This window comes from Bombina bombina, chromosome 3 (assembly GCF_027579735.1).
Source record: "Bombina bombina isolate aBomBom1 chromosome 3, aBomBom1.pri, whole genome shotgun sequence".
Taxonomy (NCBI): Eukaryota; Metazoa; Chordata; class Amphibia; order Anura; family Bombinatoridae; genus Bombina; species Bombina bombina.
Genome location: NC_069501.1, coordinates 472,389,037 through 472,404,361, shown reverse-complemented (window position 1 = coordinate 472,404,361; position 15,325 = coordinate 472,389,037). Strand labels below are relative to the sequence as shown.

The window sequence follows — 15,325 nt, the reverse complement described above, 5'->3', positions numbered from 1 at the left end:
TGCGCTTCCTATGGATTCCAGCCTGGGTGCTGAGGCAGCCATTGCAGTTGCAATGGAGGCCAGAAATTTAGAAACAGCGACTGCAGCAGCAGGGGGGATTGCTGCAAATAATGAAGCTACTTGACCACTATTCACTAAAGGCTGGGATACTTCCCTCACTACCCCACCAATTGATTCATAGGCCTGTATGGGTGAAGCTAATTGGGGGCCCTGAGGCTGTATTGGGTCAGAGGCTAGTAACATTTGTGAATCTGAAATGTGATCCCTATTTATCAGCTCCTTATCATGCAAACTTATCTGTTTTGATGTCTTCCTAGGATTGGCTTCCTTCCCTTTGTCCTGGTACCGATTTGGTGGAAGAACTGCTCACCTGGGCCGCTGCATCCTGCAGAAAAACTTCTCAGCCTTTTCCAAACTTCAAACTTCTCAGCCTCTGGATCCAGATGAAGAGAGAGGAAGCAGCAATGCCTGGTGTCCAGCTTATAAGGTAAGGAGGGGACACATCCCCTAGTGCTGCAATTTTATTGCCCCACTATGCACATCCTCTTCTCCTATCTCACATTCCTTCAGCCTTAACCCTTAGCATGCTCCAGGCCCATACTGGTCCCTGCACTTCCTAAAGCTGATCACCTCAGCTCAGCTGTGCTCAAGCAAGAAAATTACTCCCATGTTTGTTTTTCTCATGGACTGAATTTGAACAAACTTGTAATAGTTTATACATAAGGAGATCACCGTTGTCTGGATGAATGTAACTTAGTCAGCAATCCTATCCTTTGATTTCATGCTACAGTGACTGTACTGTAACATTTATATTGCAGACCAAGAGGCAATTGACTCCTGAAGAGAAGCAGAAGTCTCTTTACTTGCTGATACAATATAAGCTTTGAATACCTGAGCTACCAGTAGAAATCATTTAAGATCTTAAACCCCTGTATCTAAACTTTTATCTCCAGTGAGAGAGACCTTTCCAGCTATTCTGTTCACCAACATATGCAATTTCCTTTCACCTTTTGTGAATAAGGTTCATTAAACACAGAAATCTAAGATTATACCCAATAAAGGCCAAAGTGTTAATTTAAAAAAAAAATGACTGGTAAATGCTGTTTATGTAAAAACTTTAATATACAGTCTTATTTCAACTAATAGATTAAATTACTCATAGTGAAGGGTCATATTTTTTATATTCTGTGTTGTTAGGCCACTGGTTTTTAAGCCTGTCCTCATGCCTCCAACAGGCCAGGTTTTCAGGATTACCTTGGATGAGTAGGTAAAATAATCAGCTGATTATTTCACCTGTGCTCCAGTTCAGATATCCTCAAAATCTGGCCTGTTAGGGAGGCACAAGGACAGGTTTTAAAACCAGTCATTAGGCTGAAAAGGTTTTCTTAAATGGCCAGACATTTTCCCCCAATATATTCCTGAGCATGACTGCTTTTTACAATATTTATCAATAAAATTAGCAGTAGTTGACTAGACTGTCACTTAAGTGTACTACAAGCCAGACATATTACATAGAGACATGACTAAGGGCCAAGTAGTGGCATGAAACATTGTTTAAGACCACTTTGGATAAATAAAAAGGTCCTTTTAGACATATGCCGAGTCTTGACTACTTTGTTCTTTGATATCATTAAGGGGGTGGCATCCCCTATTCATACTTTAGAAAAAAGATTAAGGTTTGGCGCTGTTTTACATTGCTTTGTTTCACAACACATGATCATCTGTAAGAACAGAGAGAATATAAAATATTTTTTGCCATTACCAACAAGTCCCAGTAAAAGGCACTGTATTCACTTCTTTCCACTGAGATATAGTATGAGGTAGGTTATTTCCTATACTAGTAACCAAATAAATAAAAAAATACTAAAACCATTTGTAATATCAACATTCAAAGTCATCAATTCCCTGTTATTTCCCCACCACTTCCAGAGAAAGACAACTGGACAAGTAGTTTATTTAAATCAGTATAACGTCATTTATTAAGCAGGATGTTATGTGGGTTGATGAGTAGGGAATGAAACAGAGTACAAAGAGTTAAATTCTTGGACATTAGGTGCTTTTTTCTGTAAAGGTCAACCTATTTATGATTGGCCCATGCTGCCATGCGGTTGTTAATGGGGGTCTTCATAAACCGAGGAGATGCAATATATGCAGCAATAGGAGGCAAAGCCTGTGGAACAGAAGAGAAGATTATGTAAGGGACTAGACGTTATGTAAATGGTAAACACACCCTTCTGTTTTATTAAAATACATATGAAGCTATTAAATTGTACAACACCCTGCAGCACAAGTTTGAATGGAGAGAGAAGGGGGGGGGGGGGGAGTGTGTATTTACAGGTGCGTTTTTACACTGGGTGCTGCTATCTTAGAAAACACAATTATTGTGCCCTGTAACAAGTGTTTAACAGTAAGATCAGTGATGTCAGCTTTTTTACAGTAGTTGCCTGTGCTTCAGATTAACACAAATAGAGCAGATAAACTACATGTTTGCCGTTTTTAGATGCAAAGCCCACATAAGAGAAAACTAAACCACTGCAAAAATACAAAGCAGATCTGTGAATGGGCACTGCTTCTGCATCAATACGTAAGCTCCAAGATGGCAGCACCCAGCATAAAGAGGTGTAGCCAGTAATGGGTTAAAATGATGTTTAATAGCCCTGCTCACACAGGAAGAAACAAATAAAAATCTGCTGGGCATAACTGCAATAGCATGCTTACTTTTTTTTTTTTTTTTTTTTTATTAAATTTAGTCTTGTGCATATCCAAATGAGAAAGTGAGCTATTTTTGGAGCCTGATTGATTCTGGTACAAGATCACCAGATTAGATCTGCACAGATCTTAACGTGTTGATTTTGCACCAGAATCAATCCGGCTCTGAAATTTGCCAAATATAATTTCCCGCCATTCAGATCCTAACGAAGGATCCATATGCACAATCATAAACTTTAAACAAAAATGGAAGGTACAGAAATGATTGAGCCAACAAGTAGTGGGCAAAGCTAGTGTTTTATAGTACAGAATCAGCCAGAATGACTACTGGACAATGCTCAGGTCTTAAAATTAGCTTACATCTCTGTTTACAGGTAATAATTATATAAGAATATTTTACTGCTTATGTAATATTACATAATCCTTGATGGGTCAGGCGAAAAAAAACCCAAAACAAAACAAACACCCAACCACTTCCTATCACCTCAAACCGTGCAAGGAAATCCTGTAGATTCTGGAATGTTTGCAGACAGGACGGTTCCAGCATTTTGTGCTGATCCAGAACATCATACATCACAAAATCCACATATGTGATCTGCAAAGGATCAAGAAGATAAATCCGTAAAAGTACACATTACTACTAGAATACAGTTGTGGTTTTTTTTTTGTACCTTCTCCCCTGCAAACCAAGATCTGTCCCCCAGAAAGTTAGAAAATCTTGCCAAAGCCGCAGGTAACTTTTCCAGGTATGGTCCTTTCAATTCTTCCTGGAAGGTATAAAATTAGCAGGTAAATAGTCTGACACGTATTTCACAAATGCTCTCCTGTGCTTTACTCACAAATTTGGGGTTGTAGGCAATCATGACAAGACCGAATCGAAAATCCATAGCTTGGTTTTCTAAGAGTGAAACATTGTTCTTTGTTGTTTCAGACTCCTCTCCTGGTGTAGACAAAAAAAAAAAAATTAAAAGGTTATTTTACAATAGAGAACCATAAACAAAAAGGCTAGGATTTCCCAAATAGTTTATAAAGGATTTTTGAGTTGATTAAAATGGGAGGGCATAAGATCACAAAAAGTGGGTGTACACCATAGGGAGAAAAAAAAAAAAAAAAAAAAAAAAAAAAATGATGACGAGAATCAAAAAAAATGTCCTGTAGGCCCAAGGCGATAATTTTGGCCCAAAGGCAGGTGGGGGGAGAATAAATTGTAAACCACATAAAGATGCCAAAATACAACAGGGGTGAAATAGCTAAAGATTCACTAGAACCAGTAGAAGAGAAGAGATGGTGAGCCACAGTACATTTAAAGCATAATAGGGACTACAATATCATAGAAGGCCAAATACAGCATGTAGGAATAAAATAAAGCGATTGTTGTAGGAGATGGGCTTTCCAACAAGCCAACTGGGACCCAACCAGATGTTCCGATCAACAGTGAAGGAGGCTGGAGAGTACCCTGTTTGATACAGACAGACATTCTACTAACTTACCACCTGCAGAGAGAAAGAAAAAAAATGGACTTAAACAGTGAAAGTTATGTTCTTTCAAGAAAAGCTTACTTTGAAGGAAGAACTCACAGAAAGAGGTCACAATGAGTCATGGGAATAACGTATATTATAAGACAGGACAGGAGAATTCAAGGTTTAATAGTGAATTGCTAAACTAAAAGGCAGGTTCTTACACAATCCGTGCTTGCGTGCAATGTAACGAAGTATTGTGTTACTCTGAGTCAGTTTTACATCCCCATCCAACAGGTATGGTAACTACAGGATACAAGGAGTAACTAGATTAAAATAATTTCCCCATCCCCCCTGCATTTTTACCTTGTTATTGTTCAAATTTAAATTCCCCCCCCCCATGACTGATCAAATAGCAATCCACTATGCGTCAGCCCATTCTCCCTAGAATCACACGTACATTGGGGAAGTCCAAGCCCAACTTCTCCTTCTCCTCCAGCCACTGCGACTTGTCATAATCTGGAGCTAAATAAAAGATGGATTTTGTATTAATTTTTCAGTTATCATACAGTGGATCATTGTGCTTATGTATTTTCTGTACATTCCTAAGCAGCCTAACCTTACTAAACCCTCTCCCCTACTTTCCTCTGCTTCCAAAAATCTATAGTTCCAAAGCTATGCATTTTATGTGTGTGTGTGGGGGGGGGGGGGGGGGGGGGGGTAAGCTATATGCTCTCATTTATTGCTGCACTCAGTACCACTTGTTCAGAGGCGACTACCTTTGGGTTAATCCCAGCTGGGTCATGCAAATACTGCTGCTAAGTAGCAGTATCCAGTCAAGACCAGCAATTCTCTGCAGCTCCAGGGTGGTACTTTACCTATGTGTTTAATCCAGTTGCGGCATGTTGGGTTTAATTAGATTTGCAGGATCAATACATAACAGCATGTAAATGTTTCACTGTTATGGCATTTAAAAGGGACATGGAAGTCAAGACTCATTCTCACAGAAAACAAAAACAAAATTTACCATGTATGATAAGTGTTCATGCATTATGAGCACTATACAAATTGTATGATACATACGTCAGAGCTTCGGGAAGCTTAAGCAGTCTCGGCTGTTAAGTTACAGCCAAGAACTTGAGTTCCTGAAGTCTAGACATCTGCCTGCATATGGTCCATATGAGGGCAGATGCCTGATCGTTACACAGTGACGTTGCCACTGTGTGTGTGTAACGATCATCTGCTGGTGCAGGCTTGAGATGTGGGAGGGAATCTAGGAAGTGTGGGAAGCCCAGCAGTGGAGAGGTAGGTCCCTATGCTACAGAAAAAGGGGGTGCAGGGAGATCCTTAAAAGAAGATGTGGAGTGAAAAAAAGGGGGGGGGTGGTACTGGCAGACAGCTGCCAGTACCTAAGATGGCAGATAATAGAGGAGTTATGGATCAGGGAGGTTAAGGAGGATCCCCCACAGCAGGAGAAGGAAGGACTGGCTGTCTTGCCAGTACCTAAGATGGTGGTGACCAGTAGGGTTGCCAGGTGTCTAGTAAAATCTTCAAAATACTGGACACTGAAATGTTCATTATTTTTTTATACCCCTAAGTATTATCTAAATATAAAATGCCTCATAAACCTGAATGCAAATATGGAGTAGAAAGAACAGAGAGAAGTCAAGGGGTTGAGATCACTTCTGTTTACATATGTTAACAAAAAGTTAAAAATGATTGATTTGTATGTTACTGGCAGCCAAGATGTAAATTACTGAATAGTTATGAAGAAAAGAAAAAAAAAAAAAAAAAAAAAAAGCACATTGTGGAATCAAAGGTAGAGCTTTCAGGGAGGCAGCGTGTGACCCAACCTACCATTGTGCCAATCACTGACAGATTGTCCAGTGTTTCTGTGGAGGGGGAAAAAAAAATAAAGCCTTAATTTTTCATATTGCAGACTGTCTGCTAGTACTTAAGATGGGGGTAACTAGTAAGGTTGCCAGGGGTCCAGTATTAGATTGGACATACCGGTATTTTAGTTTTCTGTCTAGTAATGTCTGTGGTAGAAACCCGGACATTTCGCTGGTGCAGCGTAAACTGAGTGAGACATGTCACATGATTAAGTGACTAAGTAAATCTGTAGACCCGTGCAGCACTAAAATTTGAGCGCGCACAAAGACAGTTGGTCACTCAGACTGAGTCTGTTAGCAAAGCAAGTCAGTGACTGTCTGGCTGAGAGAGCAAGCTGCTGTCTGGGAGACTGTAAACTTGCAGCCGGCCAGGAGGGAAATAAGAAGTTCAACTTCAAGTCAGATTTTGGACAGTTCACTCCACCCCATGAGGTATGTGTTTGCAGTGCACTAACAACCTCAAAAAATAAAATGATAGATATATACACCTTTTTTCTGCCCAGTATTTTTTTGAAGGACAGTTGGCAACCCTAGTAACCAGTGGTGGGTGAAGGAGGAATGAGAGCTGATTGGAATGGATCAGGGGGTGGTAAATGGCAGGGTAATCTGTACACTAAAGCTAAAATTGACCTTACAAGCTACCTAATTAACTCCTTCACTGCCAGGAATAGAAGTGTGGTGCGCAGCTGCATTTAGTGACCTTCTAATTACCCAAAAGCAATTTCAAAGTCATATATGTATGCTACTTTTACAACCATTTGTGCCATAATTGCACAAGCAGTATGTATATAACTCCAGTGAGAAACCAAAAAAAAAAAAAAAAAAAAAAAAAGTTTGTGAAAAATGTTTGTCCCCCCCCCCATTTTATCACATTCGGTAGGAAAATGGTGGCATGAAATATACCAAAATCAAATATCTAATACTGTTATACTGAGCACTGCAGCAGCAAAACTAAAAAAGCACTGACAGTTACAATACAGATTCTACATTACTATTAAAAAGGGATAGTAGACTCAAAAATTCTCTTTTTTTAAATATAGTATATGTTTGTAATAGGAGCCTATTAATGATTTTTTGCTGTTTTTCTGCAGTTTCTAACTAATATTTAGTAATCTGCCAAACCCATTATTTACCTTGCTATGCAGGTCCAGTTGCGATGTTCTACCTAGGTAGAAACATCATGGCGCCCTGCATGCGCATTGTAAGCCTTTTTTTGCCAACGCTTGCGCATATTAGCTCCCCTCCATACTATCTCCTGAGGCACGTCACTATCCAAGCGCCGGATAGAGAGCGGACATGAGGATGATGACGTCAATGTCAGGGGGCGTGGCGGACTACCGTGCAGAAATCTAGCAGTGATCGGATGGAACATCATCATCATCATCATCATCATATATGATAATATGAATCTAGATGAGTATCCAAATTCCTCTAGACTAACGAGCAAATAGTTATATTAAAACAAGGCAAAGGGCTGTTTTGACCGAGTGCACATGCAAGTCCAATACATTACTGCTGCGCATGTGGGTCTATTACTTTACTAGTGCGCATGCGATATCCCATATAACTCAGTAAAATGAATATTCATAACAAGTGGGCGAAACTCATTTGTGATTGGCTGGGGCACATTTAATTTTTGCATATGTTCTGCCTACAAATATGGGCGGTCTTTGTCACTTGCTTTATGCAAAAATAAAAAAGTTATTTTTCCTGTGGTTGTCAGCTTCGTTCGAAGTGCAAAGTAGGCAGATTGTATTACATTCTTATAAGAAATTATAATTATGTGTTTTATTAAATGTATGGTTTGTCACAGATTTCTAACCCTTTAAACCTACACCGGTAAATTGTTTGCATCTTTTTTTTTTTAATAAACACACAAAAGTTGCATGGTGTGCGCACTCTCACCAAAAGGTACAGCAGCTGCCAGTGTGCTCTTGGAGTAATAGATTAAAAAGGGACAGTTCACTCAAAATTCCTCCCCTTTAAATTGTTCCCAATGATCCATTTTACCTGCTATAGTATATTAAATTTGTTTACAAGTAGCTCCTTTACCACTATTTCAGCATATGAAAAAGCTGATTTAGCCTGTGATATTACAACCTATACTAAAAGTTTTGATACTGGAGTATATGCTACTTGACAGACTATGTAAACACAGCCAGCAGAAGAAATTACAGTCTCAGTGAGTTGCAGGATAGTTGAAAGGGACACTGTTACAAACTGCTATTTGTAACTGGCCCTTTAAATGAAAAATTGCCCTGCTTCCATGGATCGTGGAGAAGCCTATTTGCCAGCCTCCTTCCTCATGACTATGGCCCCTGGAAGATTGTGCCCCTGAGAACATATTAACTTTTATTGGGTGTGTATGGCCCTTTAAGAACCGTCTGGGGACATATTGTGACTTTGGTGAACAATGCCCCTTTAAGACTATGTCCCCAGACCTGTAAAATAGCTTGTCCCTGGCTTTCTCCCACTTGGTTCAGTGAATGGGACTTGCTGAGCCAGGTGCCACACATGCAGAGTGTTCCACAGAGGGGGAGCACTGTTACAGAGGCATTGGTTTTCATTGTGTGCCATTAAGTGCTATGTGACAGACCCTTCGGTCAGAACTAAAGAGATAACTTTGTTCAGCTTCAAGAAGCATTCTAAATACAAGTTTGCTGGGATCAGCTCTAATTAAGTTTAGTGAAAAACATTCCCATTGTCTAATCAGACTGCTAGTGATAAGGTGGACTGCATTGTTTTCTTGTGTGTAATGTTATCTGCTGTTATGGCCTGTCAAAGGGCGTTGCCTCTCTATCTAAATGTATCAAATGTGTGATTGGGGATTTTATGCCTCCCCCTGAGAGTGTATTTTTTGCATGTAACCTCAATAAAAACCAGGCTGTGTGTTCCAGCACATCAGACCTATTCTGACCCTCTAACTTGCAGCTTTGACTCATGTTTGTAGGGGACAGCTTCAGCTATAATCACTACAGGGATTGCTATGCTCTATATACTCCCTTAGCTACTGAGCTCCTGTAAGAGCTCTTGTTCCTGATCCTGCTTCGCTCTAAAGAAGGAAGAGGTTCACCTACTGGAGCCTGGTCGTAGGTCCAGGGCGCAGAGCAGACGGCGAGATACCAGCTCGGCAGCGGTGGTTCGTAGAGTCTGCATTATGTATGGTGGCTACGCAGTAGTTATAGTCTCTACGGTGCTGATGATCCTTTGGGGAGCGCTAGGAGCATCCTTTTCTACGGTCCAACTTCCAGCCAGCCTGGAGGCAACCGTAACAGACACTGCACCCAAATGTTTTCTTTTGTAATTCAGATAGAGCAGGCAATTTTTAGCAACTTTCTAATTTACTCCTATTATCAAATTTTCCTCATTCTCTTGGAATCTTTATTTAAAACGCAAGAATGTAAGTATAGATGCCGGCCCATGTTTGGTGAACAACCTGGGTTGTCCTTGCTGATTGGACAGCACCAATAAACAAGTGATGTCCAAGGTACTGAACTAAAAATTGTCTGTCTCCTTAGCTTAGATGCCTTTTTCAATTAAAGATAGCAAGAGAACGAAGAAAAATTGATAATAGGAGTTAATTAGAAAGTTGCTTAAAATTGCATGCTCTATCTGAATCATGAAATTAAAAAAATTTGGGTTTAGTGTCCCTTTAACCCCTTAGTGACCACAGCACTTTTCCATTTTCTGACCGTTTGGGACCAAGGCTTACATTTCTGCTGCGTTTGTGTTTAGCTGTAATTTTCCTCTTACTCATTTACTGTACCCACACATATTATATACCGTTTTTCTCGCCACTGAATGGACTTTATAAAGATACCATTATTTTCATCATATCTTATAATTTATTATAAAAAATTTTTTATAAAATGAGGAAAAAATGGAGAAAAAAAAAACACACTTTTTCTAAATTTGACCCCCAAAATCTGTTACACATCTACAACCACTAAAAAACACCCATGCTAAATAGTTTCTAAATTTTGTCCTGAGTTTAGAAATACCCAATGTTTACATGTTCTTTGATTTTTTTGCAAGTTATAGGGTAATAAATACAAGTAGCACTTTGCTATTTCCAAACCACTTTTTTTTCAAAATTAGCGATAGTTACATTGGAACACTGATATCTGTCAGGAATCCCTGAATATCCCTTGACATGTATATATATTTTTTTTTTTAGAAGACAACCCAAAGTATTGATTTAGGCCCATTTTGGTATATTTCAAGCCACCATGTCACCGCCAAATGCGATCAAATAAAAATTAAATTTGTTTTCACTTTTTAACAAACGTTAGGTTTCTCACAGAAATTATTTACAAACAACTTATGCAATTATGGCATAAATGGTTGTAAATGCTTCTCTGGGATTCCCTTTGTTCAGAAAAAGCAGACATTTAAGGCTGTGGCATTAATTTTTGGTAATTAGAAGGCTGCTAAATGCTGCTGCGCACCACACTTGTATTATGCCCAGCAGTGAAGGGGTTAATTAGGTAACTTGTAGGGAGCATGTAGGGTTAATTTTAGCTTTAGTGTAGTAGACAACCAAAAGTATTGATCTGGGTCCATTTTGATATATTTCATGCCAGCATTTCACCGCCAAATTCGATCAAATAAAAAAAAAAAAAAAAAAAAATCAACTTTTTCACTAACTTTGGGTTTCTCACAAATTATTTACAAACAACTTATGCAATTATGGCATAAATGGTTGTAAATGCTCCTATGGGATCCCCTTTGTTCAGAAATAGCAGACATATATGGCTTTGGCGTTGCTTTTTGGTAATTAGAAGGCCACTAAATGCCGCTGCGCACCACACTTGTAATATGCCCAGCAGTGACGGGGTTAATTAGGGAGCTTGAAGGGTTAATTTTAGCTTTAGTGTAGAGATCAGCCTCCCACCTGACATCCCATCCCATGATCCCTCTCAAACAGCTCTCATCCCTCCCCCACAATTGTCCCTGCCATCTTAAGTACTGGCAGAAAGTCTGCCAGTACTAAAATTAAAGCGGATTTAAAAATATTTTTTTTACATATGCTGCTCTGGAGGATCCCCCCTTAGCCCCCAACCTCCCTGATCCCCCCAACCTCCCTGATCCCCCCGCAAACAGCTCTCTAACCCACCCCACACTATTTCCCACCATTTTGGGTACTGGCAGCTGTCGGCCAGTACCCACTTTGCACTTGAATGTGGGTTTTTATTAAAATTACCACTTTTTTCTGTAGTGTAGCTGCCCCCCCTGCATACCCTACCCCTCCTAGATTATAAAATTATCTCCCCCCTCCTCTCCCACAACCGCCACCCACCACTTTTATTTCTTTAAAAAAAAAGTAGAGGTGATCTGGACTTATTAGCAGACATGAGCTGCATTGAAAGTAGCAAACAACTCAGCAGTACAGTAATGTTTTCACAGACAGCCCTACAAACACAGCTCAGGCTAGTGCAACAAGCTGCATAATACATTGATTAAAAAAAATAAAAAATAAATGTTTTTCCAAACTTGCAACAGTTTTACAAATTCAGCTGAAATATTAGAACATTAACCCCCTATAAACCAAGCAGGCACTCTTCCCAGTGATACATACCGTGCAATCCCTACTTCACATACCTTCTCCTGTGACATAACGCTTCTCTTTATATGGGGTGCCTGTGTATTCCAGTAACAAACGGATTGCATGTGCCAGCTGCAGAAAGAGAGTTACAGCATATATTTATCATATGTGCTCTGAAATAACCCAGTGTTCCACTGTCTTTAATATATTAGTGTCTCACCCCTCTGATGTCCCAATACCCCAGTATCATCATCTTGTCCTACTAGCTCTGAAAGACGTCTAATGTAATGAACTTCTGCTCTTTTTGTGAGAGCCTCTTACACTTTAAACAGTTACTAAGCGCTGCCTGCAGTCACATGATGCCTGGGCTTTCAGCCAATGAGGTAATCAAAAGCTATAACCATTCCACACACCCCCTACCAGTCTCCACATATTGATAATAGTTAAAGGCACATTCAGCATCACATTAATGGAAAAGCTGATAAATCACTCTATAATAATCACTAGATAACATACACAACAGCCATTAAATTATTCTCTAAAGTTGTGTTTTTTATAAATGTGTGACAAAGCAAAATAAACTGCTTTGCTGCTGGATCTGGATATCCTGATTTTGTTTTCTCTTCTTGAGGAACAATTAGCATTACTAAAGCTGATCACCTCAGCTGTGCTCACAAGAAAATGACTCCCATGTTTGTTTTCCCTCAGGGACTGAATCTAAACAAACTTGTAATAGTTTATATTTAGTATATAAGGAGATCACTGTTGTCTGGATGAATGTAGCTTAGTCAGCAATCCTATCCTTTGATTTCATGCTACATTGAATGTACTGTGACATTTATATTGCAGACCTAGAGCCCATTGACTCCTAATGAGAAGCAGAAGTCTCTTTACTTGCTGATACAATATAAGCTTTGAATACCTGAGCTACCAGTAGAAATCCTTTAAGATCTTAAACCCCTGTATCTAAACTTTTCTCCAGTGAGAGAGACCTTTCCAGCTATTCTGTTCACCAACATGTGCAATATCCTTTCACCTTTTGTGAATAAGGTTCATTAAACACAGAAATCTAAGATTATACCTAATAAAGCCCAAAGTGTCAATTTAAAAAAATGATAGGTAAATGCTGTTTATGTAAAAACTTTTAATTAATATACAATCTTTATTTTTTAGTTTTGTTAGGCCACTTGTTTTTAAGCCTGTCCTCATGCCTCCTCAACAGGCCAGGTTTTCAGGATTACCTTGGATGAGAGCAGGTAAAATAACCGAATTTACTAATCAGCCGATTTCACCTGTGCTCCAGTTCAGATATCCTCAAAATCTGGCCTGTTAGGGAGGCACAAAGACAGTTTTTAAAACCAGTGTGTTAGGCTGAAAATGTTTTCTTAAATGGCCAGACATTTCCCACAAATATATTCCTGAGCTTGACTGCTTTTTACAATATTTATAAATAAAATCAGCAGTAGTTGACTAGACTGTCAGTTAAAGGGCCATAATACCCAAATATTTTTTTAACTTGTATGTAATTAACGTTTTTTTCCAAGTTGTCTGTTGAAATATTGCCTTATGAAACCTATGCAAGTATTATAGATATTGTATACAATTTTTTATTTTTTAGCCCATGCCCACTTTAGCTCATTATCTATGTCCCAATGATTGTACCTGTCCCGGGACAGATGAAGGGACGAGCGTGTCCATGTCGCATGCGCAGTGGCTCACTTTTGCAGCCGAAATCTCACGTAATCTCCTTGAAGGGTCGCAAGATTGTCAGCTGTTGCGCGCTGGAGGTCACTCGTATGCAGGCGCGCGCTACTCACATAGCTAAGACCTTTTAATTTTAGACATTCAAATCTCGCGTGATCCTCTTTCCAGCATCATGATCGCAACATTTTTGCTAACTGCAGCAATCGTTGTGGCGGGAGTTTGCGAGCGCAACTACTAGCTATACATCTGGATGGTGGCTGCACTATTGTGACTAGGCTGTACAGATTGAATACTGTAAACTGAATTACATCCTTCATCTACTATTTCAAAGCCCACAATTAAAAAGTTTGATTATTCAATCATTAACATTTTAATAATTCCATAAGGTGAATATACATTTTTTAATCTAGTGTAATAAATTGACATAATCTTTAACATCAAAATGATATTTATGTACAATAGATATTATTAGACTTTTTAGTTGATTTTTTTTATATCATATACATATTATATCTTTAAATAATGCATTAAATGTGTTCTAAAAATATGAATTTAAATATACATATATATATACATACATACATACATATATACATACATATATATACACATATATACATACATATATATACATATATACATACATATATATATACATACATATATATATATCTATATGTATATATATATATGTATGAAATATAAAGGAAGGATCAGCGCTCAGTTGTTCCACCAAACGATAGGTAAGATTTTTACTGAGAAAGTGTAAATAGATTTCTGTACCTAACTGTGAGGTATATACAGGTGAGATGTATATGTTCCCTGTAAGCTTGATGGGTGTAGGTATTGAGCTGCTTGAACAAGTACGATTCAGTGTACCCCTAACACTGACAGAAAAAATAAAATACAAGCGAAATATCGAAAGAAGTTCAGCGCTACAAACACGTAGGATATGAATACAATGTTACTATGTCAGATATACTGAATGTCTCTCAGATGTGATAGACAATTGTCCTATCTATCCCACTGGTTCTACATGAACCGATTTAGGACAAAGTCCGGTAAATATAAAAGTACAAATATTGTAGTGCAATGAATTGATAATAATAGGTAGAAATCAATGACAACAATTGCAACAATGGTGCTGGGGGATAAGTAGTATAACCTTACCAGAGGATACCTCAATCTTATGAGGTAATGTCAGCGAGTCTGTTTAAATACTCTCCGGTCAGTCTTGGATTTTCCTCCTGTATGTGAAGAGATCCAGGTCTTTACATTCGTGCCGACTTGTGTATGGTGCTTTCAATCTAGGAACTTCCTTGTCTTTTATGTCACTGGCTTTGTATCTCCTCGTAGTATGGTGGTTCCGTCTGGATCTTGGCTCTCACCGTATTTAATGGGATATAGTAAAGAAAAAGAAAGAGCACATAGCGTGATACTGTATAAATAAAAATTTATTACATTCAAGACTGGGATAAGAAATGCACTCACATTCAACAACCTCAATCCTTATGAGGTAAGTAAGGACTTGTAAATATATTTTTATACACCTTACACAGGTGTTGCTGTGGTCCGATATTTCTATGAGTTCGTGATGTTGCTGTGTAAATACCAATGGTACACTCTTTTAAAATGGTGTCTTTATAGGATCCAAAAATGTACCTATGCCGGGTATCGTTACAGTTCACTTAGTGCTGGTTTACACTTCACTCAGTGTGGACTGTTCGAGTTGAGACAATAATGGTAGAATAGGATACTAGAAGTTGATGGGGCCTGTCACTGATGGGATTACAGCAGCTGCAGTCTCAGCTATACAAATAAAAAGACTATATAGAGACAGAGAGACTATCCCTCAGATTGACAACACTGACCTATACTGCGTTAGCACGTATAACTGGAAGTGTTAAACCTGAATTAATGAAAGGTATCAGAGCCTGCTATGTTCAGTTAGTTAAGGCAGCTGTTTCGTCAGGACCTTTCTGGAAAATAAATAGGTAGGTCAGTGTTTGCCACTTCGA

General features: G+C 38.8%; 1 protein-coding gene across 1 annotated transcript; it reads right to left on the bottom strand.

Annotated features, from left to right (window-relative positions):
- Window positions 1-1,951: 1,951 nt before the first annotated feature.
- Window positions 1,952-11,980, bottom strand: LOC128653463 (glutathione S-transferase Mu 4). The gene is made up of 8 exons (XM_053706776.1): window positions 11,824-11,980; window positions 11,660-11,735; window positions 4,627-4,691; window positions 4,389-4,472; window positions 3,549-3,650; window positions 3,381-3,476; window positions 3,194-3,304; window positions 1,952-2,170 (listed from the first exon to the last, which is right to left on the bottom strand). Exons 1-8 carry the CDS (start codon window positions 11,854-11,856, stop codon window positions 2,078-2,080), a joined length of 660 nt encoding a protein of 219 aa, XP_053562751.1. The 5' UTR covers window positions 11,857-11,980; the 3' UTR covers window positions 1,952-2,077.
- Window positions 11,981-15,325: the final 3,345 nt, after the last annotated feature.

Excerpts from the sequence above, each read along its gene's own strand:
- LOC128653463 (XM_053706776.1), bottom strand. The coding sequence starts at position 11,856 with ATGATGATACTGGGGTATTGGGACATCAGAGGG. Across the intron at positions 4,692-11,659 it reads GCGTTATGTCACAGGAGAAG|CTCCAGATTATGACAAGTCG; the intron begins GTATGTGAAGTA and ends TCTTTTATTTAG. Across the intron at positions 3,477-3,548 it reads TTGCCTACAACCCCAAATTT|GAAGAATTGAAAGGACCATA; the intron begins GTGAGTAAAGCA and ends TATACCTTCCAG.